The sequence below is a fragment of the Protopterus annectens genome, chromosome 8.part0, assembly GCF_019279795.1.
Source record: "Protopterus annectens isolate FY-2018-M chromosome 8.part0, PAN1.0, whole genome shotgun sequence".
Lineage (NCBI taxonomy): Eukaryota > Metazoa > Chordata > Ceratodontiformes > Protopteridae > Protopterus > Protopterus annectens.
The window spans coordinates 243,926,825-243,954,268 of record NC_056741.1 but is presented as its reverse complement, the minus strand read 5'-3'; the positions used below and the strand labels follow the sequence as shown (position 1 = coordinate 243,954,268).

General features: G+C 37.6%; 1 gene segment (V, D, J or C); it reads right to left on the bottom strand.

The window, feature by feature from the left end:
• On the bottom strand, positions 1-26,223 carry LOC122808727. The segment is given in 5 exon segments: positions 1-309; positions 5,092-5,201; positions 7,188-7,205; positions 19,782-20,120; positions 26,142-26,223. Coding segments are annotated over 5 exon segments (555 nt in total).
• Positions 26,224-27,444: the final 1,221 nt, after the last annotated feature.

Here is a 27,444-nt window from a genome sequence, read left to right as displayed (position 1 = left end):
CAGATTTAAAGCCCATCACTTTATTGAATAATTTGTTTTTGAGAAAAGCAAAAACAAGTTTTATATTCAGTTAAAAAACAAAAACACCAAGAAAACAAGAAACATACAGAAAAATATAAAGTTTTCTAAACACATATCTGACAGTGATCCTTTAGTCGAAGTTTCTAATAAACTTAATGACAGAATGTTCTAAAATTATTCACATGAGGTAAGAAAACAATGATAATACTGCAGGCAGTTTGTGTACATTCAGGTTGTAGAGCAGTTAGCAGTTCCACATGTCTAACTGAAATTCTTGGCTGAAGAAACCTGCAGAGAACAAGAAGAAAAAACAAGTAAACAAAATGATTCAATATTGGAAATAATATTCTGCTGGTTTTGTCACATCTTTTTTCTGATCACTATTTCTAGGCCTCCATTATAAATCTGTCATCTTATGTTCCTATATTCATGCCGGCTGTTGTCTAATACCGCAGTTGTTTGCTTTAAATGTTGGGATGCAATCTGATGACCAAGATCCTGCACCAAGGCCATAACATAATAGATCACAATGAGCTATACATCAAGAAATAACATAAAATGCTGGTGACAGCCATTAAGCTGCAGTGTGGAGTCACTACCTTCAGGACATTATGCAATGTTGTCTGTTTCTTTGATGAAAACACAGTTTCCATTATATAATCAGAGTGGAAGAATGAGTTATTTCAAGTGGGACTCAAGCCCAGGTAGCTAGAATGCCATTCTGAATCTGATTCTGCTGTCAGCTGCATTATGACGGAAGACATATGTAATCCAGAAAAGTCTTTACTATTTCTGCAATGCATAACCTCATGCTACACAGAGTAATTCCTCATCAGGCACAGATGTGTAACCCGCAGCAGATATATGGTAGCATTACAAAGGTACCTACAGGAGTTTCAGCATGTGTGCATAATATAATGATCATGAAACCATATAAGTTTTACCTCAGTCTACAAGTAATATAACCTTTAATGCTGATGCCTTACAACATAAAATGTGGTGTCTTCAAGAATGAACCTGGCACCAGTCAATATCTACCAGCCCCCAGTTCAACAATGCATGCAGTTTAACATTTCATCATCTTTTTTCATTTATTACATGCAGACATAGTGTCAGTGACTTCAATACCATTAAGCTATTGTGACAACTTAGAAAGTTGCATTTGACAAGGCCAATAAAATTATTTTTCAATAGAAGACAGTTTTGATAATATGTGTTACTTTTGTGAACAAACGTTTATTATTCTTACTTAAAAAGTTGTAGCAGTTTTAAGGAATTAAGAGCACAGCAGTGTTGTGTGAATCTGGCTGTGACATTACTAGTAAAGCATTTTTTTGCAAGGAGGCAGGTATCTCCCACTGCTCTTTGTGATGTCCATTTTAGTTGGGTGCACAGCATGTGTGGGCTGATGGATGTATGATTTTGTTTCTGAGTCATATACCTGTCAGTGCTCTTATTCCTGCCATCAGGACATCATCTGTACTATGCTTAGTGTAGTGGATGAGTAATCCTGTTTCCGAATCACTTACTTGTCAGTGCTGTCAGTCATGCCATCAGGACAGCAATAGTACTACAGTTAGTGAATGGATGTATGATTCTGTTTCTTAATCAAGTACCTTTTCATGCTCAGCTCTGCCACTGCATCACCATCTTTAATGGTGGATTGTAACAAGAGAGGTTTGGGTGGCTACCTGGGTTCAGAACTCCAGGAAGGCACAAGGCCAGCATAGCATAGGCTGGTGACTCTGTGAGTAGGGTGCTGCAACTGCATTAAACAAGGGCATCCCAGGCCATTGACTTATTTTTAAAGTACTGGGTTTCTCTACATTAAACAATCAACAACCTGCAGCATCCCTATTCAAAAACAGCCAGAGCTGCAGTACTCTGTTGGGAGGTGCACCTTACTAATCAATATGTGAGATTTCTTCTCCTTGCCACCCAATAACCTATATGGTTAGCTCATGAATACTAAATGCTAAACAGATGGTCATAGTTCAAAAGAGCAGCAGTGTCAGCAGTAATATGAGCTATTTTTTTAAATCATAGAAAAGCCGCGGTGGTGCAGCTGTAGCATTGTCGCCTCACAGCAAGAAGTTCTCCCGTTCGATTCTCGGCTGGAGCGCCTTCTGTGTGGAGTCTGCATGTCCTCCCCGTGGTTGAGTGGCCTTCAAAAGACATGTGTGAATGGGCATACCTTCGTTCAAGATTGGGCGTCGAGCTGGCACCTCAGCACCGTAAAACAATCTACTGCCAATCATTAGCGGACTGGAGTTCCACTGTGGCGACCTCTAACTGGGAAAAGCCTAAAGAAGAACATAAAAACCCAACATCAGACAACCAGATATGGGCTGTAGAAAGTTTTCCAGGGCTAATGTTGAATTACTTTGTTGTGGGGGTTAGCAAGCAACTATGTTTTTGTGTGAAATGGGGTTGAATACATTACTGTGTGTGGTACTTATTTAATTTGTTTTAGTTTTATTTTATTACATTTGGATATCTAGGATATTCATAGACAGCAAAGTGGCTATATTTGAGGATATGGATATAAGGTTTGTTCTCTAGATGAAAATAGCCATTTGTGTTTGCTCATTATTTTGATTTTTACAAGACTGAAATGATTTGTGTGGAGCAAGTCGGAATATTTTTCTGTGGATACTATTGTATGAAACAAAAAATTGAAATACATTACTGCAGACATTATTTTATCACAATTAGATGTCTGAGGTGCATGCAGTGAGCAAAGTAACTATAATTGAGGGGTAAGGTTGGATGGTTGTATGTGAATGAGAATACTTTACGGTCATGTTGGCTACCCATTTGAAGTAACTCAATCTGGGTTTGCAAGATGAGTGTGGACTTGTGTAAAGTAAATTGGCTACTATGTGTATGAAACAAACTTGAACTACATTATTGTTGCCCTTATTTTTATGACAATCCACTGTCTAAGGTGGGGTACTCAGTCAACAAAATAGCTATAACTGCTGTGTGGAGTGGGTGGCTGTCTACAGATGAAAGTAGTTTACCTTCTCGTCATGTGCTAATTTTGAACTATCATTAATATGGCTTTGCAGGGCTAGTGTGCATTTTTGTGAGGTAAAGTTGAATACTTTACTGCTACTACTGTGTGATTGTGGGAAACAAACATGAACTACCTTATTGTGATCATCTTTTTATCACAATCTGGCATTTGAGGTGTACATGGTCAAAACTGTAGCTGCTGTGTGGAGGGTGGGGAGGCTAAGTGTGAATCATCTTCTATAATCCTATGGTAGATAAATATAATTTAAAATAATCAGGAAAGTTAATCCAAAAGAACGTGTATTTATGCTTAGTCTTAAAACGCAATAGTGTGGATGTGGCTGATGGTTTGAAAACCAGCTAGTGCCCAAGGCATGCTTAAGCCACCACTGACCAACTGTAGTACCATTAGTGCAATGGATGTGCAATTCTGTTTCTGAATTACATACCTGTTAGCGGTATCATTCCTGCCATCAGAACACAATCTGGATTCCAGTAAGTGTAAAACATGCGAGATTGGAATTCTGAATCATATACATGTCAGATATGTCATCCCTGCCATCAGAACACCATTTGTATTAAATTTAATGTAACAAATGTGAGATTGTGCTACTGAATTATATATATATATATATATATATATATATATATATATATATATATATATATATATATCTGTGTGTGTGTGTGTGTGTGTGTGTGTGTGTGTGTGTGTGTGTGTGTGTATATATATATATATATATATATATATATATATATATATATATATATATATAAATTGACATGATCGAAATGTCAGTAGACCAACTTTCACAAAACCAAGACCAATAGAGCGAAGTTGCATATGAGTGAAACTTCACTATACAGACATTCAGAAGACTGAATGTTTCAAATGCTGAATTCCAAGCTGAATAGAACAGGAAATTTGCTCATTTCCACACTGTAGTGCAATCTTGGAATTGGTATATTTAATTTCCTGGGGTTTTGGGGGGCACAGCCCCCCTGCAAAAATCATAAAAGTAGAAAGTAAATAATTGTATTTTTTGATTTTCAGAGTCTGTTATGAATATTCATGCAGGTGCTATAGAAAACGCCATAAATATTTAGTGGAGTTTTCTCTGGGTATGCGAGTATTGGCTGGTGGGCAGGGTATAGATAAGTTTAGGTACGTAGTTTGGTTTCTTAAAATGGTAGTGTACTGTTGCTTTGCTTTTACTTACTAGTGTTGTAATTACATTAAATGGGTGGTAAGTCTGACTGTTATTGTTTTAGTTTTGTATAAATCAGGCATTTAAAGTGTCAGGTTTGTGAATTTTCTCTTTTATGGTCTCGGTTTTGTGAAAGTCAGACTATTGACATTTCGATCATGTGAAATAGACCCATATATATATATATATATATATATATATATATATATATATATATATATATATATAAATGTTTTTGTTAAAATTACAATAAAATATAACTGTAAAACTAGAAAAGCCACTGTGTTTTGTACCTGGAATATAATGCCTTCTCCTGACTCGTAGCAGCATGTTACCTCGAGACATACCAATAAGATGATTCAGATAAAATTATGGCATTTATTTTAACTACATTTTTTTTTAAATACCACAAACCCAATTTTGTAAGCAAGTAAGATTGTTTCAGCTTCAAAAGGAAGCACCACAATTCATGCTAACAACTTATTTTTTCAAATTACAGACAAGTAACTAAGAAAATTATTTAACCAGTAATTATTTTTTAAATTAAAATATTTTAGGTCCAGCTGGAGGCTTTAAAACAACAAAGTCAACCTTCACATGTATAGCAGAACTGAAGACAATGTGGCTTTTGTGTTATTCCTTTTTTTTTTTTAAATTTTAATCTCCTGTTTGAACTGCTCAGCCAATCTGTTTTCTGAAATGCATCTATACGTTTCATAAACTGGATTCTTCTTCTTCCCCGCTTTTCATATTTTCTTAATTGTGCATGCTAAAAAGTATCAACACAGCATAAAAGAAAGCAGTCATTTCTGATTTGATGCTTACATGTCTATAAACTACTTACCTTTGCTTGCCACAGTATGACCGTCAGCATTATAAATCCATAGAAAGCACTTTTACTCAGAAGTAGCAGATACGTAAATTTCCCTGCACTAGTCCCCTTGTGATATGATTCTATAAAGAAGGAAAACAGCTCATGAACCTACACAATTACCTTAAAATCTAAACAAAATTCTTTAAACACTACACCTCAAAATGCTTTAGCAATATACTCCTGTGATAAATAACATTCTAATATTCTACAGCAAAAGTTAAGTATAAAACTATGCAGTGGTTTAAATAACTGATACAAAATAATAAATTATTTTCACTGATGTAGTTTATTTCTGAAAAAATGTTGCAGAATTTACTGGCTCTCTTTTTAACATGGTTCCTACTATACCGTTTATAAAGGTCTCATTTTCTGCCTTGCAATTAGAAAGCTTTTGAGAACTTTAACATAGCAGCTATTTATCTAGTATGTGCATGTATATCTACATCTATTAGACCATTTGCTACCGTAGTAGCTTTTGCAGATACATGTACTCAAATACATGAAAGTAATAGGTTATCCTTCCTAAACTGTGTTTTGATAGCCATAAAACTTAAATGTGTGCCTCTTACTACAGATCTTATAGCCACACAAGTGTCTCAGTGGAACTTCATAGTTTCTATTCGCAAATTAGCAGAATAGGAAAAGGTCTTTGGTTACGTTCCTCACTGTGAAACTAAGTGTCATTAAAACAGTGATGTTATCATTCAACTCCTAAAGTCAGAGCAACTTTTTGAAGATAGCTCATGGCAGTTAGGTGAAGGATTTGGTATTTAGCAAGAAAATTGGGGATAAATCAATGATGGTAAACCTATGACATGCATGTCAAAGGTGACACGCCTTAACGTTTTGAGTGACACACCAGCGTTCACCAACACCTGAGTTACCAAAGAAACTGAATGGACAAAAATACAAGAAATATGTGATCCTGCACTTATCTGTTAAAAATCAGCAGCAAAAAAGTCATTAATTGATGTTAATCAAATCAAATGAAATGTGTTCCATATTTTTTCAGTTCAATTCAAAATTAGTATTAAAAGTAGGGTAATTTTTTGGTGCACTGTTTTAAGCCCAATCATCAGTACGCATATCATTTTCTCTAATTTAAGTGACTGATTTTTCTTTTACTTTTATAACGCATAGCAGCACACAATTGGAATGCATTTTTTTAAATAAATTAATATGTAAAGAATTGTTTCTCTTTTGTTCCGGGGGGTGGTGACATGCCAACCGAGTCAAGATAGACATTTTCTGAATTTTTGACATGCAGAGCCCAGAAGGTTCGCCATCACTGGGCTAGATCTTAATATGCTACTAACTGTAGTCCAGAGTTTAATCCCCTTATCTTCTATGGGACTCTGAGCAATTCACCCAGACAGTAAGTACTCCTTGGCTGACCCTCAAAACATCTATGTCAAATGAGCTTGAACAGTTAACATAAAAATTAATGTTTCAGTCTTCACTCAAAAATTAAGTGTTAACCTAATAAAAAACACTTTTCTTTACTTTTATCAAAGTTCCACCATTTTGTTTGCTTGATGTATCTTCTGTGCATTGTTTGCATGCATGGCTGAGATTCTTAACACCCATGTTTTGTGATCTCAGTCTGGAAATCAAAGCTAAATTTTATAATACAACTAGAGGTAAGTTTCTGAAACTTTGTATTTATTGATAGAGAAATATACTTCCTTAATTTAATGTGATGCAATGCATCACAGTAACTGTCTATGTATTTCATAAACTCAGAAACTGACCGAAAAGTTCTATTGCCTCTTCTCTAGCCCAGGTCATGGCTGAAAGGTTTCAGCAAGACTATGATGCTTATTTTCTTAAAAAGCAATGAATAAACAAATAAATATGATGTAACCTTAAGACAGAGTACTGTTTCTATCAAACTTATTCAGCTTTCCATTTGATTCATTACTGTCATTTGTATGTGGTTATTGAAAATGAGTGTCACAAGATATTCATCATTTAAATCAACTTTAAAAATGCATTGTAAAGGACATTAAATATACTTAGAAATATCTGTCTGTCCGTCTATATAGATAGATTACATTTAAACTTACCGGGAGTGATTCCACATTCTGTGAAAAGAAAAAAAATATTTTAGTATAACAGGCAACAATAATTTTGCTTACATACAACAATAAGATTAAAGTGCATGATTTTGAGAAAATGAGAAAGTTAAACAAAGACAGAGTTACTACAGCATTTGTCTATTTCATGTGTTAAACAAACAAACAAAAGTATTGCTATGAATGTAAAAGCATATACTGATATCCCAAAATATAAGCCCTTGCATGCCTCCTAGTAGCAAACTTTATAATTTAATTTTAAGATCTTAAAAGTCTGAGCACTATGCAAGGTTTTTAACAATGTAAACTTCAGCACATACCTTTAATGGCTGGATACTTTGGTTGTATGTCATTCTTGATAGCTTGTAGCTTTCCATGAATAAGTAAGAACAGACTAGTATAAGAAACTGAAAACTAAACATTGACAAAATATTCTTTGTTCATAGACAAATGCTTTAAACTTGAGGGAACTTCAAAATAGTTTTACTAGAAAGATTTGCCATATTATAATACTTTTTGAGGAGCTATATGCCTTATAGAATTGATACAACTGGAATCCATGTCAACTGTATGTGTAGTGTTATATGGTGCAAATCTAACACTTTTACAGTGACATGTACCATACACACTTAGAATGATGATGTAGTCTGTTGTATTAAGAAGACTTTGTACGGTTTCACAACACACTGCAGAATGCTGCATGGGATGCAGATGTGCGTTTAACTATGGTTTGTCTGAATGACAATGCTGCAAATGCATTTCAATGAAAGACCCATTAACATGCATGTCTTGCAAGTAAATACCTAGATGACAATTGTCGCTTAATAAACATGCTACGATTAAAACAACTGAATGATAAATAATTCAGTTGTGCTTTATTACAAACTGCAGTTGATTTCAAACTGTTTCAGATTTTATAAATATGTTTATAGTAGAGCAAGAACTTCAACAAAAGATAGGGGAATAGAATGCAAAACTGAAGGCACTTGGGATAAAATTAAGCACAGATAAGAGAGTGGTAATGGCTACAAGCTGGGGAAATCAGAAGAAGCTGAGAATTGAGATAGAATGGAAGATAGTAGAACAGGTTAATAGGTTCAAGTATCCAAGAAGGGTGGTTGAGGAGAATGGAAGTCAGAATGAAGAGGTCAAAGCTAGAATCAGCGGGGCTGCAGCCAACTGGCATAGAGTGTCAGTGTAGTCTGTGACAGAAGAATTGCAAAGAAGCTGAAATGTAAGGTGTACAAGACAGTGGTGTGACCAGTACTACTGTATGGTACAGAAAACTGGGCAGTAAAGGCAGAGCAGCTGAGGACGCTAAAGGTGATGGAAATGAAGTGCCTGAGAAGAGTGGTAGGATGCAGTCTGTGGGACAGATGAAGAAATTAGGACATACGAGCAGAAGCCAAAGTAGCTCCGACTGCAGAAAAGATCATGTGCAGAAAAGCAGAAGACAATCTGGTGAAGAAGATTTGGGACAGACAGGAAAAAGATAAGAGGAAATGAGGATGTACAGCAAATAGGTGGATGGATTGTGTAAAAGAAGATCTGGGACAGTCAAGCATGAGTGTCGAAGAAGGCACGAGTTTGGCATTGAATTGAGAGAGATGGCAACAGTTAACACGATTCCCCGACCCCATGTAGAAAATGGGAATAAGGGTGCTGATGATGATGATGATGACTAGAATGGTGTCTGTTCTTAGAGAGAGATGACTATATCATGCATGAGGCACAGTGGTACAGCGGTTAATGTTATTGCCTCACAGCAAGAGGTTCTCTGGTTTGATTCTTGGCTGGGGTGCCTTCTCTCTAGAGTCTGCATGTCCTCGCTGCATTCACATGGGTTTTCTCCCACATTCCAAAAACATGCATCTGGAGCATTTCTCCCTTGACCTCCAGTGAAAATAGGTTCTGTTCTACTCAGACTTTCTCGGTCAACAAATGTTAAATAATAATAATAAATAAAAGGTAACCTCATAAGGTAACTCTGGAGTATGATTGGAGAAGAGTAGGGAATATCTTTCAACATAGTCTTCAGAAAGCTGAACTGCTTTGTTCCTTTGTGAAATATTACAAATGCTGCTTTGAATGTTTCATACTCCATAACTGGATTCATGCTGATTCACTGAAGGTAATTTCAGTCAATAGAAATAAATCAAAATCATTTTGCTGAAACTACATTTGGTGAGCATTACAACATTTTTTTTTTCAAAAGGGCAAGCCCCCCAAACACCTCTCATGTGAGGGACACTATCACACTCCCTGGAGTCATATACACCAACTCTGAGGTCGCATAACAGTGGGGAGAAAAGGCAGACTTCATTGTTGGCAAAGGCAGTTTTGGCAAACAACACTTTTTCTTTTTCTATTCATCAAAACTGCATTTTTGTCCAGATGGCATGCCCTTTCTCAGGGAAGTTTTTTTTTCTGCATTATGTACATTGTGCTTAAATTACTTTAACAAATCCCAACAAATTTCTGTTCTTTGTCTGCTTTTTTCCACTTAGTTTGCGGCTTCCATTGTTTACTCGTAGCTTAGTTCAGACCTGCTATGGGAGCCATCTTGAAACAGTAGCAGTTTGTATAGTTGGAGTACATTGATTGCTGCTATTTCTTGGCAGCCTAGCACTAACTAGTCAAATCTGCAACTGCTTTTTCATTGGTCTTTACTTTTTTACTGTCTGATTTATACTGAGATCAGCTGACCATTCCATTCAGAAATCTGTGCCGGTTTGCTCCTACTTGAGATATTACAAAAGCTGGTTTGATACTCCATAATTAACCCAGAGAAGTTATTATTATTGTTTGCATTTTTTTCTGCATTATTTGTACTGTACTTAAATTAATTTAGCGATCCTAATGAATTTCTGTTGTTTTGGCTACTTTTTCTACTTAGTTCACTGCTTACATTGTTTCCTCCTGGCACGCATGGACTGGCTAAATTTACAACTGCTTTGGCCTTTACTTATTACTACCTGTTTATACTGAGATCAGCTGTGCTGAACCCTCCACCAGCATAGTTATAGATGTATAATGATTTATCTGCAGAAGTGAAGTCTTTCCCTTAATCGTCAGTGTAAAAAAATTCTTCTTCCTTCCACTCTGCGATGACTGCCACCAGACAGTTCTGAGCTTTAATGGTCTATGCATATCTATATAGAACTGCATGGACTGGCACTGACTTACTACCTGCTCTGAAGGTCTGTGTTGCTATCTCCTGTAGACTAAGTTGGACTGTGTAATCTCCCTTTTTCTTTCCTCTCCTCACCTTATTCTCCCCAAGTTCCTATAACTAATTGCACTGGCCCGCATGGAGAGACAGCAGTCTATCTTCCCTTTCACTGTCATTCTAGCACTTGGTGTCCTAAGGCAGTGTAATAACTCCCACATTCTCACTGAAAATAAACTTTTGCCTAGCCAACGTGATTCCATCTTAGAGATGTGTAAGCACACAGTTAATTTGGAGGTAGCCATGTTGAAATCCCATGCATGCAGTGAATGTCATACTGTTTCACCCCACCACCATCAAGTCAGACAAATGCAACATCCTCCTACAATTAGCACCACAGAGGTTTCTAACAAAAAGAATCTCAGTTATCAAGAAAGGCTGGAATCATTCTCCTGTACTGTCATATAGTCTCTTGGGGGGAGACCTGCTTCTTGCTTTTCGTGCCATCAGGGATCTCATTATCCAAGATCTCCTTTTTCTGAAGGTATCAAATAGTGCAGCCAATAGTAGCACAGGAGATCTCATTCTATATCAGAGAATAAATAAAACTAAATGGAGAGATAGGTTCATCATTCAGAGCACCCCCTTGCTCTGAAACAGACTTCCCATGCATGCTAAGTGGTGTGATTCCCTGTTGGCCTTCCAACATAGCTTAGACAAATGAATCATCATCATCTCCTTTCAGCTTATCCCGATTAGGGGTCGCCACAGTGGAACAACAGTCTGCAGAACAATAGGCAGTGGAGTTTTATGGTGTCAAGTTGCCAGCCTGGTGCCCAACCTTCCACAGAAGGCACACGCATGCACACACTCACACCTAGGGCCAATTTAGGCCACCTACAGCATGTCTTTGGGATGTGGGAGGAAACAGGAGCACCAGGAGAAAACCCATGCAACCACAGGGAGGACATGCAGACTCTGCACAGAAGGCACCCCAGCCAAGAATCAAACCAGAGAACCTCTTGCTGTGAGGCAGCAACGCTAACCGCTGCACCACAGCAGCCACCCAGCTTAGACAAATGAATGAGTACCCTAAAATATGCTCTGGGACTGACATTCGTTGCCCTACTTGAAAAGGGTAGTAGAGCTTGAGGCTGGTTATTGTCAAGGCACATATGGCCCCTGGTCTTATAGCCTTGTATGTTCAATGTTTTCTGTCATTCCTATACCATTTAATTTCATGTATAAAGGATAGCTATGGCTTTTATATAACAGCCACATTTTTGTCAATGTCCTAAACCATTAAATTCTTTGGATGGCAGCTGTTTTTCAAGATAGATTGCACTTATTTTGTTTGATGTTAAAATTAAGTTTCCAAGGACCATCTGATTTCATATGAAAAGCATCCTCTAGGTCAAATACCTTACCATTATGTTTGCACCTATTGCTTTCATTTTTTTTTATGTTGAGTTTCGCAGGAAGTCAGGAAATGGTATTATAGCCAGTATAGCAATTATATATAATTTAATTACTGTTAGTCACATTTTTCTGGTACAGACGTGAACTGATTTATAGTTAAAAGTAGCCCTGGAATATAAACAATCTTGTTAAACAATTGGAAGTACTGAGTAAGAACAGATGGGTGGTTATCACAGGACCAGTTACAAGAATGGAAGAAATCAGAAGTAAAAAGTCTACAGTGATAAGTACTTGGACAAGTGTTATGTTGTCTGGCCACATCCCATATGCAGAGCCCGTTCAATTACAGTAAAGTCTATTAGTTTGTCTTTTTCTCCATCCAACCATCCATCCATCCATGCATCCATCCATCCATCTTGTATGCTGATATTATCAGTTGAAGTTCAAGGAAGGGTAGAGTGATCCCAATAAGCAATGGGTGCAATGAGGAAGCCAGACATTTGGTAGGATGATTAGGTAAGCTTAGACACACACGAAAAAACTATTGCCAATTTGGCATTGGTATTCCTATGCCATAATATCTTTAGGATATGAGAGAAAATAAGAACCTGATAAAAACCCATGCGGACTTGTGGAGAACTTGCATAGATTTAATACAGGAGTAATGCAACTAAGGTAAATTAAACTAGGAAACTAGTCACTCTTAACTATTAAAACCTATTTGCTGTCCATTACAGTGATTTATGCAGATAAAATCAAGGCTAGTAAAACTGCATTTGTTGAGTCACGTGGGAAACGTTTAGGAAATAATACTTAACATTTTGAACCAAACAGATTAAAAGTGATTATATAAAAGTCCATTCTTATGTATGAGCATATAGAATTTCCTTTCAAACCAAAACAATGAAAATATAAGTAAGATGACAGATGAAAGGTGTATGAACAATTTAGGCTTCCAACTTTATGGCAATAAAAAGTAATAAGTAAATCAATAAATTATCTTGTTTATGAAATTGTTCATAAAATCTGAGGTAAAGGATGTATTATTTCTATTGCCTGTGTATCCAAAAAAGTGACAAATTAAACTTCTGCCTACTTCTTAGTCACAAAGAAAAACAAAAGCCTGTAAGGGCTAGAAAGAGATCAAAGAACATTTTTAAAACTAACAAAGGGGGTAGAAAATTTGAATTATGAGGAAAAGCAGTCTAAATGTACTGTAACCTGTACGAGGATAAGAGAATGCATGGCACTGACTTACAAAATACGATGAAAGAATAAAATCATGAAAAAACATAAAATGCAATTAAACAAAATTGAGTAGAATATAACTGGTTAATTAATAAGTTTAGCAAAGTCTATTAGAATGTTGTTTTTACAAAAGAGAATGGAAAAGATTATTGGAATCTTCTAGGATATTACAAAAAATGCATTCCACTGACTATTAACCTGAGCATCAATTGTTAATAAGGTTAATGCAGAATCAAGTACAGATAACACAAATATTTATTTTAAATGTGGAATATTACAAACATGTTTTGACATGCATTTACTATATGGATTTCCATTTTAATAAATAAAAATGCATCAATAAATTGTCAGGGGCTCACATTGTACAGCTGTCTTAATCTGTAATGGAAAAATACAATAGGCATCAGCACTACTCACCAAGGGTATAGCCAGGCATAGACCACATAAAGTATGGTGTACAAATTGGTTTTGAGGGGAATAATATTTTATCTTAGAGATACTAAATGCCTTGTCTTCAAGCAAATATATAAAAGAAACAAAAAGGACTGAGCTGAGGAAGAAGAAAAGGACTGAAGGTTCCCAGCAATGTGCCCTTTATATGTTCTAGCAGTCTAACATAGTGGTGCTAGTATAAGAACTGTGCTACATGTGCTGGCTCGGTAATTACATATTTAGGAAGCAAGCCATAGAAAAAGGAAAGTTATTTTAGGAGAGGACAAAAGCATGGGAGCTTGGTGTGCATGTCTGAATTTTTTAACAATACCCTTGCCATCCGTTATGGGCCAGCCTGCTTGATCATTGGTAAGGAGCGCACCTGCAGTGATGGTTGTGAGGTGTCCTAGACAATAGACAGTTGGCCATAGTAATAGAAAGAATTATCAGCCTTGTTAAGCCAAGCTTTCTCAGTGGATGAAGGCTACTTCTAATTCTGTAGCAGCACCCCTGGTGGTGGTAGGGTGGTAAGTGTGAAGGAATTGCAGTGAGAAGCTGCATTGAGAGGGGGAAGTTCAGTACCTTTTCAATTGTACAGGCTCAAGGGGACTACACTCCCATTGTGGGGGGGGGGGTGTGAAATGGGACAAAGATAAAGACTGAGAAAATACCCTAAACCACTGTCTGGTGGTGTCAGTCTTCACCACTTTAGCTGTTATTCTTTACAAGGGATTGGTTGGGCCCAAGTGGAATTCATGAAATGAGTACTAAAAGCAGCTGATCAGCTGAAAGAGGATGGAGCTGGACAAAAAAAGTATAAAATCTTTCCTGTGTGCTGCTTACCCATTTGAATGTCAATCTGTCTCTTTCTAATTGTATGTATCTACATATCTATCTGTCTACTCAACTTTCTATCTGTATTTGTCCTTCTGTTCATGTATTTATATTATTTACTTGGCATGTTCAGCTGGACAGACCACCTTTACAGTGATAAGCCAGGAAGAAAAATACATAGAAAGTACATGTGAAATATGTGACAAGTTTGAAAAGGATTACATTGTTAAGGACAGCAAATGCTCTGAATAACAACATAGGTTCATAGGCTGTTATTAACTAACGATCATTGGGGCCTTACAAACCTAGCCATGCACCCCAAACCATTTGGGTCCTAAGTATCATGGCTGTCTATGGTGGGCATATTAGTGAGGAGGTAACTAAGGATTTGTGTAAGGTGCGTGTTAGTTAGGATAATACTTTTCTTTTTGACAGCCTCTATCCATAAAGGTCATGGAGCAAGACCAGGGGTACATTTTTGATTTCCCATCCAGTTGTCAAGTTTCATTTGAATAGGGTCAGGGAGGAACTCTGTTTTCTGTTGATGGAGAGCCTACTCCATAGTGCAGAGATCCTTTGGGACACATATCTGTCTCTCCAGCATGTTCTATTTATGTCACAAGTGAAGTTCAGATCCCTGGATCTAGTGATTCTGGTGCTGTTTGTTTTGTGTATGTGCAACAGATCCACCAGGGTTAGGTGTCAGGATGCCCTGTAAGCCAAGTAAAGATCCCCTCTCAGCAGCCTTTAGGAGACTGAATCCAGAGACAGCCTTTAGGTGATCAGTGTAGGACAGGGTATTCATGCCTTGAATTCTCCTAGTAAGAAACTTTCATGGGTGTTCCAAATGTTGCAAGTGTCTGTTAGATACATGCCAAAGGGGGCATTGTATTCAATTATAGGTATGATATGGGCTGAGTAGAGTGGTACTATAACTTCCTTGGACCTGAATGCCATAGCTTAGCTACAAGTTGGTAAGACTGCTGTCTAAATATATTCCCAGATCCCCTACTACTGGGTCAACTCTTAGGGGTATTTTATCGATGAAGTAATTAACCTGGATTGGCAGTTTCCCAAAGGACATTATAATGCATTTTTTGGCAATGAGTTTTAGGCCATGGCTTTGGCTCTTGTCATTTATCTGGGTCAAACCCCCTTGCAAGATATTGGTGTCTTGGGGGATCTATAATAGTTTACAATTCACAGTCATCTGTTAACTTGGTGAGTTAGAAACCTTGAACATTAGCTTTAACTTCTAAAAAGTAGATGCCAAACAGGTGTGGGCTCAGCACGGAGCTGTGGGTACTCCACTGGTGACTGGTCTCTTAGTGGAGGTGTTCTTACCAATCCTGACTTATTGAGTCTTGCCTGTGAGCCAGACAGTCAGCAATCCAGTGAGTTTTGTAGGGATTTATGCCTAGCTCAGAGAATTTATCAACAGTGCCTGAGAGGGATAATGTATCAAATGCCTTGACTAGGTCAAGATACACAGTATGCACCATTTTATCCTCATCCATTGCCCTAGTGACCCTATCAAACAAGTCATGTTATATAGGCATGATCTTCTCTTAACAAAGCCAAAGTGGTATGAGTGCAGTGACTGTAGGTTGCCATTGTCCTTATTTATCGCTTCCATGGTAATTCATTCCATGGCTTTGCATAATAGGCTTGTTAGACTAATAAGTCTGATAGGTAATGTTTTAGACTGTTCAGAGGGCAACTGGGGAGGTTGGGGAACTTGTCAGGATTCATGGAGTTAGTGTTCTTGGCTTTAGTGAGTTCTGCCAGTACCTGGTTCTTGGTAATAGTTGCGGGGTAATATGTTGCAGGGGATTTTACCTGGTGGAGCTGGGGAGGACTGGGGGTAAAGTTTGAGCTAAATTCATCAGCCAGTAGATTTATTACATCACCATGATCGAAGAATGTGGTACCATTCACTGCCAGTTCAGCACACTGCTGTGAGTGTTACCTTTAAGTTTCTGGACATAGCTGAAGAAGGCCTTGTGATTGTCCTTAACCTTTGAGGCTATCCTGACCCTGTAGTTGGCCTTACTGGACTTAATTAGACCTCTTAGTTTCTTATTTAGTTGTATAAGACAGCACTTGTCTTTAAGGTAGCTGCTTTTCCTGTATTTGGCCATGAGTCTTCTTCTTTTATTATATACCATGTTTAGGTGAGGATTCCACTGGTGGGGTTTGTTTTCAGTGTTTGTTTCAGGTTTATTGCTGGTAGGTATGGCAGCCTCTATGTAGTCATTCACATGTTTATATAGGGACTCTGTGAATAATTCTTAATATGTAGCTGTGGGGTCTGAGCGAAGGGGAGCCATGAATTTTGAAAACTGTCACTTAATAGGATGTAGTTTGCCATAGAATAGTTCCTAACTGTCGCTTGTTTAGCTGGGGTTTCCAGGCTGATTTTTACTTCAAAGCAGACAGCTTTGTGATCTGACCTCTCTAGTGAGGACATGACATGGAGGGTGGTGCAAAGGTCTCCCATGTTGGCGAGCACCAGATCCAGTATGTTTGATCCTCTGGTTGGAGTGTTCTCTATCTGTTCCAGGGTACCTGTGTTAATAAAGTCCAGGAACATTGTGCCTGTGAATTTGAGTCAGTGTAAGTTTATCGATCTGTAGAGGAGTCATTAAAGTCACCCATGAATAGGGTGTTTGGTTGGATGGTGACCACATCTAGTAGGTTTAAAAGTCATGAAACTCTAGAGGCATAGATGGTGACCTGTAGTTAGCCATGATATGGTGAGGGACCTTATCTATAGTGATTTACCTGTGGATGAGCTCCATGGTATCGTCTTATTTAACCAACCTAGAGTTATGTTTGTTACTAATGTAGATTGAGACACCTCCATTTTTGGCCCCAGTCGGTGCTGTTGTTGGTCTAAATGAGTGGAAGGCTATGTAGCCTTGTACTACTGGAATACTTTTGATGGCTTTTAACCAAGTCTTCAACATGGCACAAGTGTCTACATTCTTCAGGTTGACATGGTTGTAGAGTTTTTTTGTTTAGGTTTCTAGCAGTGAGCAGTAGAACCTTAAAGTTGCATGGAGACCTTTTCACTATGTTGGTAGTTTTGTGCTTTTGGCATTGACTAAAATTAGGCTTTAATGGTGTGGATAAAATTTAGCCAATATACAAAACCGAGGTGGCACTGTTGCAGCCCATCTTGGCGAAGCAATGTTGCATATTGGCCACATCCTCCTATTCTGACAGATATTGGATCCCCCTGAAGTGACACCAGAAACTAATCCAATTATCAAAATCAATCATTTTATGTTAATGCTGTGGTATCATCCTTGGTGAAGGCAGAATGACGTTTAATGCAAGGCTTGTATTTATCTGTGACACATATTCTGAGAGATGCATTATGTCTTTTTTTATACAGTCCAGTGAGGTATGTTTCAGTTATTTACACCCATATAGACTATGATAGAATCATATTGGTACCTGTGGTGCAGTGACTTGAGTGCATGCATGTATGATATTGTGGATCCTGGGATCCATATAGGCAACTAACCAATATTTTCTCCTTGTCTAACCTGGTGAGTGGGGCATCTGTGTGTCACACATTGAAGTCTCCAGTGACAAGAGTATTAGGTGAAATATTTGCTTGGTTTATGAGCTTTGTTCTTGGGGGACGATTGGGTGTAGGTTTATTTGAGATTTTTGGTATTGCTTTTGGTGTGGGTTGTAGTGTTGCCATTAGGTGACTTTGGAGGCCTTTGAGGTTTTTGGAAGTTTTTTTTAAGCACTTTAGCATAAGAGAATCTGTGTGTCTAGTGAGCAGTGTATGTGAGGGATGTAGTGTGGGTAATTCTGACAACCTCATTTGTATGAGAGATTTTTGCCTCCAAGGAAGTTGAGCATTTACATCTGTCTCATACAGTGTAATTTTCTTTAATGATTAACTGGCTGTCTGAGAACATGAGATAGTTGCTAGAATGCATTAGGATGCCCACATCTACCAAGCTACCCTCAAAGATACTTGGAAATTGTATATTCATGCTGTCTGGCCCCGTAATAGGGTGGGCTGTTTAGGATTAAGGATTGGGTTTTAACAAGGGTCTCCTAGGGTTGTTTCTGGAGTTAAGGGCTAGATGTTATATAGTACTAGAATATGATAGTGCTATTTGATGCACAAGCTAGCTGCTCTAAGATTAATTCCACATAATGCCACACCATTTAACAGGTTTTGGACCTATTCCTAATTTTATAGAGAAATGTTCCTGTCTAGTTATTTGCTTCTATACGGGTCACTGTTAATTGCTGCTGCAGCTGCCCGCACACTTGTCTGATTTTTAACAGAGAAAAAAGCTTGAAAAATGACTCCTATACCCTTGAGCCAATAAACGGCCACACTTTGAGCTCCCTGGAGGGATTCTCAACTCAAATAGACCAGGTAAATACCTTCTGCTACAAGATGGATGACAGTGGAAGTTCTTAATGTAAAAGCACAGCAAAACAGCTCTCAAATGCAAACTAAACAACAAATAACTACTGGACCACTAGGTTCTTGGCTAATTTGCCTTTCTGCAAGGTGTTTTGAAGGCAAACAGAACTAGAAAAGCTAACAAAGACAGAAATAATCATTTTTGCCACAAAATTAAATAAATGCTTTAAAAATGCACATAAACAACCGTTATTACTTTGTTAAGCAAGTACAAGTGCAGCAAATAAATAAAAAACACTCTCATCTTAGCTTAGATGGCCTTGGGGGCCGTTGAAACACTTGGAAATCATTCCAGAGGAGGAATTTAGAACACGCTCAGTCTGAATGGAGAGGATTCATCCTCAAGTCTTACTGAGTGCCTTCAAGAGGTGGACCCTCACCAAGAGGACAATGATATATAGACTGCATTTTACATAGCTTATATCTTGGACAGAAGTAGGTTAAAAATAAAAAAAGACAGCTGGGTGCACAAGACCCAAGATAAAAAAGTGCCCAATCCTGGTAGGCCCACTGGTGCCAGGACTGAAACAAATGACAGTGTAGAATCCTCAAGACATGGAAAGATTCCTACAATGGGGTTAGGCCAGGCTCAGGGGGAAGATGCATCCTACCCCCCCCCCCCGTTGTTGAAGGAAGTAGTAGTCCACAAAAAAAAATCACAAAAACTGATTGGCCAAAAAAGAGCAATAAAGATAATAGTGTGGACTATTGAGGATAAGAAAGAAATGATGTATTGTTATTATTATGCAAGAAGCCCAACATTTCCAGACAGAAGATATGCAAAAAGATTAAGAGAGAAATTAGAGGAAAGAAAAATACTTGCACAGGAAAAACTGTCAGAATCTTCAAATAAAAAATGCGTTAGTTAATACAACAGATTTGTGAAAAACGTTATATAGACCAAGAACCTTGAGCCATTTAGAAAAAGAAGCTTTCCTGAAAAAGTGTTTGGAGATATATAAGGATGTCTGAATTACAGACTGTAATACTACAATGAAAGATAACAAAAGTTGCTCACCTTCTCTACCAGGTATCTCTTGGGTTGTGGTATTTACTTTGTCATCACTCAGCGTGAACTTGACAATGCATTGAAAACGACTCTTAGGATTAAAATAAGAAGATGAATGAACCCTCAGACGACTGCTCATGCTGTAGAGGTTATCATTTTTAGCTGGATAATCATCGGTTTTAAAGTCCCCCTCCTCCTCTACATCATTTACAGTCATCTTCCACGTGATGCTGACAGAATCTGGATAGAAGTCATATGCCACACAGACCAGAGTTGCTTTCTTTTTCTGTCTTATCTCATCCACTGATGGATGAAATATGGAGACTTTAGGTTCTTTAGGATCCTTATCTAAGGAAAGAAACATAAGACATTTTTACAGACAGTCATGCATTTTTAATGTAACCACTTATTTAAATGAATGTTCCTGGGCATGCATGCATGCGTGCACACACACACAAACACACACACACACACACACACACACACACACACACACACACACACACACACACACACACACACACACACACACACACACAGGTATGTATATATAGATACCACTACATAGATAATCAATATAGCAGTTTTACCTGTAGAAAATGTTATGCCAATGACTTGTAAATGAAAGTTTTTGCTAATCTATCCCCAGTCCTTGCTACAGCTCATAGAAAGAACATTATGGATGTTATGGAAGGTTTTTATTCCTGATTATCCTAGGACCAGTTACTTCCTGAATAGAAACGGTTCTCTTTGGACAGATCTATGTGTGTAGTCAATAGTTTTGGCACCACAGCTGTGTAATTAATATTCAAGGACATCATGTTTAGCAGATCGTTTGTAAATATCTGCCTGATCCTTTAATTAACATAATCCTGCCACCCTATATCAGTATTATTCACAAGCCTGTACAGTATAGATCATGACAGATAGCTTCCCTGTGTTTCCTCAATAACCTATTGCCCAGGAATAACTTGTTTGCTCCTATAAGGGTAAACAAAAACAGTGACTGTGCAAGACAGCTATCCACTGTTCGTGGGAATTTCTCCCTTCACCAATAATCTACAATCATAGAGTCTGTATATACAAGCTCAGTAGGTATGCATGGATAGGGCTTGCTGCTATGGGAGGTGTAGCAGGGTTTGCCACCAGCAAAAAGAAAAATAATTATTTTAAGCTGTCCTGCTGCTTTGGGTGATAATCAGGTTTTTGAGTATTTGGAGCAGAGGAAATGATTTCCAAGTGATCATATTTAACTCACTCACAGAAGCATAACAGAGATATCAGCAATGCATTTGTCACATGAAACCTTCAACCATTTCAGACTTCTTCCCCCCAGATTGTACTACAAATAACTAGTATCACTTGGTGTTGAAACCAGTAATCAGACTGAACCTATTTCCCCAGCTCACCACTGTCAGGATCATTCATTACTAACACTCAGAAACATTTTTTCTCTGCTTATAAACCCACCAAAATTGAATAGCTACCCACTGAACACAAGCATTTTTTAACTCTGTGGGATGAAGCATGGCAAAAATAGAAACAGACCCCCAGAACTGACAGTTGCACCTTCTTTAAAGCGCTGCATAACCTAGCTAAGAAGTCCATCTATCCTCCATATCTTAATACTCATTCTTAAGAGTAACACTGAGCCCAGCCCAGGCCCAGCAACTCCCTTACCTCAACATTGCAGCTATTTCCTTCCTACACTGGCCTGTGCCCTCTTCAATGCACTTGCCATAAGAAACAAACTGCACCACATAAGTGATTTTATTTCCCAGCACAATACAGGCATTCTATCAGTCACAGAGTCCTGTGTCAAAAAAAAAGACTCTCCCAACTTCCAGCACTTTCTAATCTTCACAGATATGTCAGTGATGCCAAACCAGGCAAACAGTCTTGTGGAGGCTTTCTAATTTTGTACAGAAACAACCTAAACCAAAAATTAATTGCCCAAAGAAACTCTTCCGCAGACTCCAGTCTTAACTGGATTCTCCTAAAATTTCCAGCACAAAAACGCATATCACTACTGATCTCTACAGCCTATCTACCACCCCCTACTTTCCTAGATACATTCAAGTCAGTTATCACAAAAATCCTTAATAGCTGTCCCAAAAATATAACAGAACCATTCTAGGCAACATCAGCCTTAATCATCTTTGTCCTTTTTTATCTGACATGAATACTTTCCTAGCAGACCTAGGTCTCCTCCAACTCATAAAGAACTGACAACACCTAACCTCAGGTTCTCCAAACACTCCATTTTTTCCTGATTATTACAAACATACCAAACTCCATCTCCAACATAAACATTCTGTCACTATCACTAAGTGACCACTGCCCAGTCACCCTTACAGTTGTCATCCATCCTATAAAACCATCACCAATATTAAAAGCCTTCAGAAACCAGTGTGGCACAAATATAGACAAACTCGGAGCCTTTCTCACAGCCCACAACTGGAACCATATACTTTCCTTAGATGACCCTAATACAGCAGCAGTAAGCTTAACCAACATTCTACTCTAGCTACAAGACAAATTCTTCCCACTTATCCACAGGTTTTATAAACCCACCAAAACTGAATGGCTATCCACTGAACTCAAACGTCTTTCAACTCTAAGGGATGAAACATGGCAAAAATGGAGACAGACTACCACAACTGGCATTTGTACTTCCTTTATAGTCTTGCATAACCTAGCCAAGAAGGGGTCTTTGTTCACGCATTGAAAAAACATTACAACGATTGACTACTAATCGGACGTTAAACAGTGAAAGTGTAATGTTCCGAAAAAGCTTAACAATGAAAAATAATTCATCAAATGGCCATAGGTGGCCAACATCACGAATGCAAGCAACCAATGTGGGGGGGGTTGTACCCCCCCCCCAACTATATATGCCAACTCCAAGATCGCACTACAGTATTGGGCAAATTTAAAAAAAGTTCCCTTACCTTACCTTATGCATCAAGGTACTTCTTGGCTGGTGCCAACACAGACCCACCAAGAAGTCCATTAGAAGGCACAAAAGAAATATACAAACAAACAAACAAACAAACAAACAAACAAACAAACAAACAAACAAACAAACAAATTAGCCTTGTACATTCCCCCAAACACTTTGGAAAGAGTTTAACCTGCTTACAGGAAGACAACTTTCTCATAATACCCTGCCTAAAAACACCATTCATTGTGGTATAGCAATACTTTCTCCAGAAGTTTTCCTTAAAGAATTTAGCAATCTCTCATCAATAAACTCCACACTCCCACTGTTCATGCATTACCCACCTCACCTCTATTCATCCTGCTCTTCAACTTCAACTTAGTAGTCATAACTATAATAATTAGTTTGATTCATGTGATATATTTGAAATAGTGGCTGTATCATTTGAAGCCAGTAGGGGTCCATATAGTGACTGGCTTCTCTGCCAGTGCAGATCATTGGCCTTTGTCTCTTCCTTTCTGAAGAAAAGCATTGTATGAACTTTATGTGGCAAAAAGAAATATCGGTGTGGATTTTGACTGGATCTGTGGCTCTCTTGTTGTTAACTTAAAAGTCACCTTATTACACATGGTATTTACAAAATACATCTTTGGTAAGATCTTATGTACATCCAGCATGGAAAAAGGTAGACACTGTTATCATTCCAACTATATACAGATAAATATAAAGTATATCTTGTGGAAAATATCTGAACAGTTATTACTTAATCTTTCTGCAAGGACTATCTTAGTGAGCTTGGATCATTGGTATCTAATTATGGATTTTACACAATCTAATTCAAGTTTTGCTTATTTGGAAGGTTTTTGTCACTATAATAATTTGGCCCTTGAATCTAGTTTTCCGTGCATAGTTGCTTATATAGATCTGGGTAAGGCATTCAGTTCTGTTATCAGCTTCATAGTAATTTGATGTGTCATGTTAAAAATTCTTTAGTTAACAGTGAGTTGGGAATTAGCTTTTGAACAGGGTTTTCATGGTCAACATTTGGAGCTTATATTCCTCTTGGAAGAGTACGTCAGGAGTGCCTCAAGGCTCTACATTCTGCTTTTACTGTTCAACATTTTGTTTTCAGATTTGTATTACAATTCTGGTTGGTGATATAAGTTCGAAGATGATTATAAACAACAGTTAACTATATCAAATTCACACGGACTTTCCAACTTTCAATGTGAATATAAAAGCTGTTAAAATTATAGCATTCAGCTACTAACATCAAGATAAAGTATGCCTAATGCATCTTATTTTGGTAAGGAAAACACTTTGCCCAGTTTTCTGTTTATAATAAACGTTTAATGGCAGCTGATAATTATAAAAATGTGGGAGCTACAGTATGTTTAAACTTAGATTTCGCAGTTAATGTATCTTATTTAGTTAAATAAGGCATATCTGCTTTTTAAAACCATCTCATCTTGTAGTAGTAATATCCTAAATCCCATTTAGATTTCTTTGGTTTAGCCTCTCATTTTGCTTTTATACTTAATCTCATATTATATGTTTTAAAAGGGTCAAGATGTTTTATGCTCATGGTATTACTGATGTACACAAGTTGTTTGGATCATTCAGTGTGACTACATGTTCTCACATTATACAAACATTATCATTTTAAGAGGTATGTATAAAACCTTTCAAACAGTACACAGCAAGGTTACAAGAGTATTTTGCACTTTGAAATGTATACATCCCTAAGGGAAACGAGTATGCATGGTTCAGTTTTTAAAACTTGGGTTTTATTCTTCCTTTAGATCTACAGTGTTGTGGAATGGGGTGTCTGATCACATCGGATTATCCAACAGGTGTGGCCTAAATTTAAACCAACTCTTATCCCATTTTCATGCCATAATAAATATGTCTGTGCACTGGTCTGTGAAGGAATTAGCTGCGTGACCAGTTATGGAAATGTTGTCACCTCACAGTAAGACGTTGTCCTGTTCGATTCTCAGCTAGAGCGTCTTCTGTGTGGAGACATGTGTGAATGGGCGTACCTTCGTTGAAGGTTGTGCGTCAGGGCCGGCAACTCGGCACGTAAAAATCTACTGCCAATCATTAGCGGACCAGAGTTCCGCTGTGGTGACCCCTAACTGGGAAAAGCCAAAAGACACAACAACAACCAGTTTTGGAAAGTAAGAAATGATTAAGGCTTGGCATTGTCCATCAGCAGTAGAATATATCCATTTATTCCTTATATTTCTGACACTATAATGAGTAGCATTTCAATGTATTTTGCTTGTCTCACACCATGTTCCTGCCAATTACAGTGAGTTTAGACCCCACTTCAAAGGTCTGTCCTCAGCCTGAGCACAGTAATGTGTTTCTGTGAAACTGTAGAACAGCAAGTTGGACACAATTTAAAAACATAAAATGGGTTTCATACTCAGAGCAGTTTGTTCTCTGTCCAAAATTTTCATCTGTACTATGAGAATGGAAATGGTATACCTTAGATAAAACATCTGCAGAGAAAAAGAGCTGTGGGGACCAGGATACGGAAGTATATCCCTCCCCCATTTCAAAAGTATGATTTATGGATTTTTACGCATTATGCTGGAGAGTTCTTGCTTTCTCATGACTTCATTTCATCTCATCAGCTTCCATTTTAATCCCTTAATGCACATTTTTCCTAGCTTTTATTTTACTAAAATGGGAGATTAATTAGTTTGCAACTATCAATATTCTGCAACTTTTTTTTCCATCTGATAGGCTTTGATAAGATGTTACTATATGAGTGCAACATGTATGGTGGAGCTTTTGGATTTGCTTCCTTTTGTTTGTTTGTTCTTTAATAAATAAATGCATTTTAAACAATATATCAATGTATAAACTAGCATAACCTCCCACATGCACATACACCTTTGCAATACTGGGCATGCCAGTATCACAAATATGTACAGAAAATACATTTTTCCTGGTATGAAATCCTACAGATAGTAGACATTTAGTGACTGGAAGTTGCAGAAGAATACACTACTATTTGTTAAACCTAAATACGCAGTGCCTCTGACTGTAGTTTTGAAGTAGAAGATGTGGTTCAGATAATATTGCCAAGAACATTCTTAAAATATTTACAGAAAAACTAAAGCATATGTGTATCCAGCACTCCAAAAGAATTTCATCCAAATCTTGATATTCCTAAATTATTTATTTATTTTTTCTATTTCTGCTCAGATTATGTAATAAGAGTCTCCTCTGCTCTATGGAATGCACTCTGCATATCACATTAGCTATTATTATACACCCTACCAATTTGCCATTCAAGGTAACATTTCAGCATTTAGGAAACTGCTACAGATTCGTTTTCAGTGCTAGATTATTCTGATATAGTACATGAATGTAAGGCAAAGGTCAGTAATTACAAAAGCTCCATCATTTCTTACCTAGAACAGTGAGTTTTGTTCCATCTCCAAAATACTGCACTGAACCTCCTCCAGTAGACATTGTTCAATACCTATTACAAAAAAACCACCATGATCTGCATGCACACTGTAAGGATTAGATAGTACCAGCTCTCTGGAATTAATCTTTTCCTGATAACGTATAGCTGTATAATCTAAAATGTTGTACCATGCTACTACATTTAAAAGTTCAGTGTCTATGTGCCACCTAACTATCCCTAACAATTAAAGAGGTTTAACATTAATATTCCTCTCTTCTCACTGTTAGGATATAGCTATCTAAAACTAATGCACTAATTTCATTATGACTTAGAATTTGAATGTACTTAAACATGAGTTGAGATGTGTGTACTTGTGTGTGCCGATTTACTGTGGATAGCACAATTTAACCATGCTCCTAAGTTTATGTATTAACTTTAAGTTTTGAGGTATGATAGATGGCATATTGTATGTGCAGTCCAGCTATAAAAATGATTATTTGATTATTCTGTGGTTTAACTAGTACCATCCTCATCTGTAGATGTATGAGGACATCAGTGATCTCTACAACCAACATCTGGTTCTACTGCCAAAGCACTGAACTCTTATAACTAGGTCTGACACCGACCTCACCTGTAGATGTATGAGGACATCAGTGATCTCTACAACCAACACCCGGTTCTACTGTCAAAGCACTGCACCCTTATAACTAAGTCTGGCACCATCCTCATCTGAAGATGTATGAGGACATCAGTGATCTCCACAACCAACACCTGGTTCTACTGTCAAAGCACTGCACCCTTATAACTAGGTCTGACACCATCCTCATCTACAGATGTATGAGGACATCAGTGATCTCTACAACCAACACCTGGTTCTACTGCCAAAGCATTGCACTCTTATAACTAGGTCTGGCACTGACCTCATCTGTAGATGTATGAGGACATCAGTGATCTCTACAACCAACACCTGGTTCTGCTGTCAAAGCACTGCACCCTTATAACTAGGTCTGACACTGACCTCATCTATATATGCCTGAGGACAGCATAAACCTGGATATACTACACGTTATAATCAGATCTGGCACCAACGTCATCTATGCATGTGTTAGGATATATGTGGTATCTACAATATATACCTGGTTCTGCTGCCAGAACATCATGCCTTCTCTACCCAGATCTGTTCATAATTCAACAAATTGCATACAAATCAATGCTAATAAGTTCAACTCCCTATTTATATAAGAAAAAAAAATCTAGTTGCAGCTGTTTTAACTGCCGCTCTATTTAACCACAGCAACAAAAAC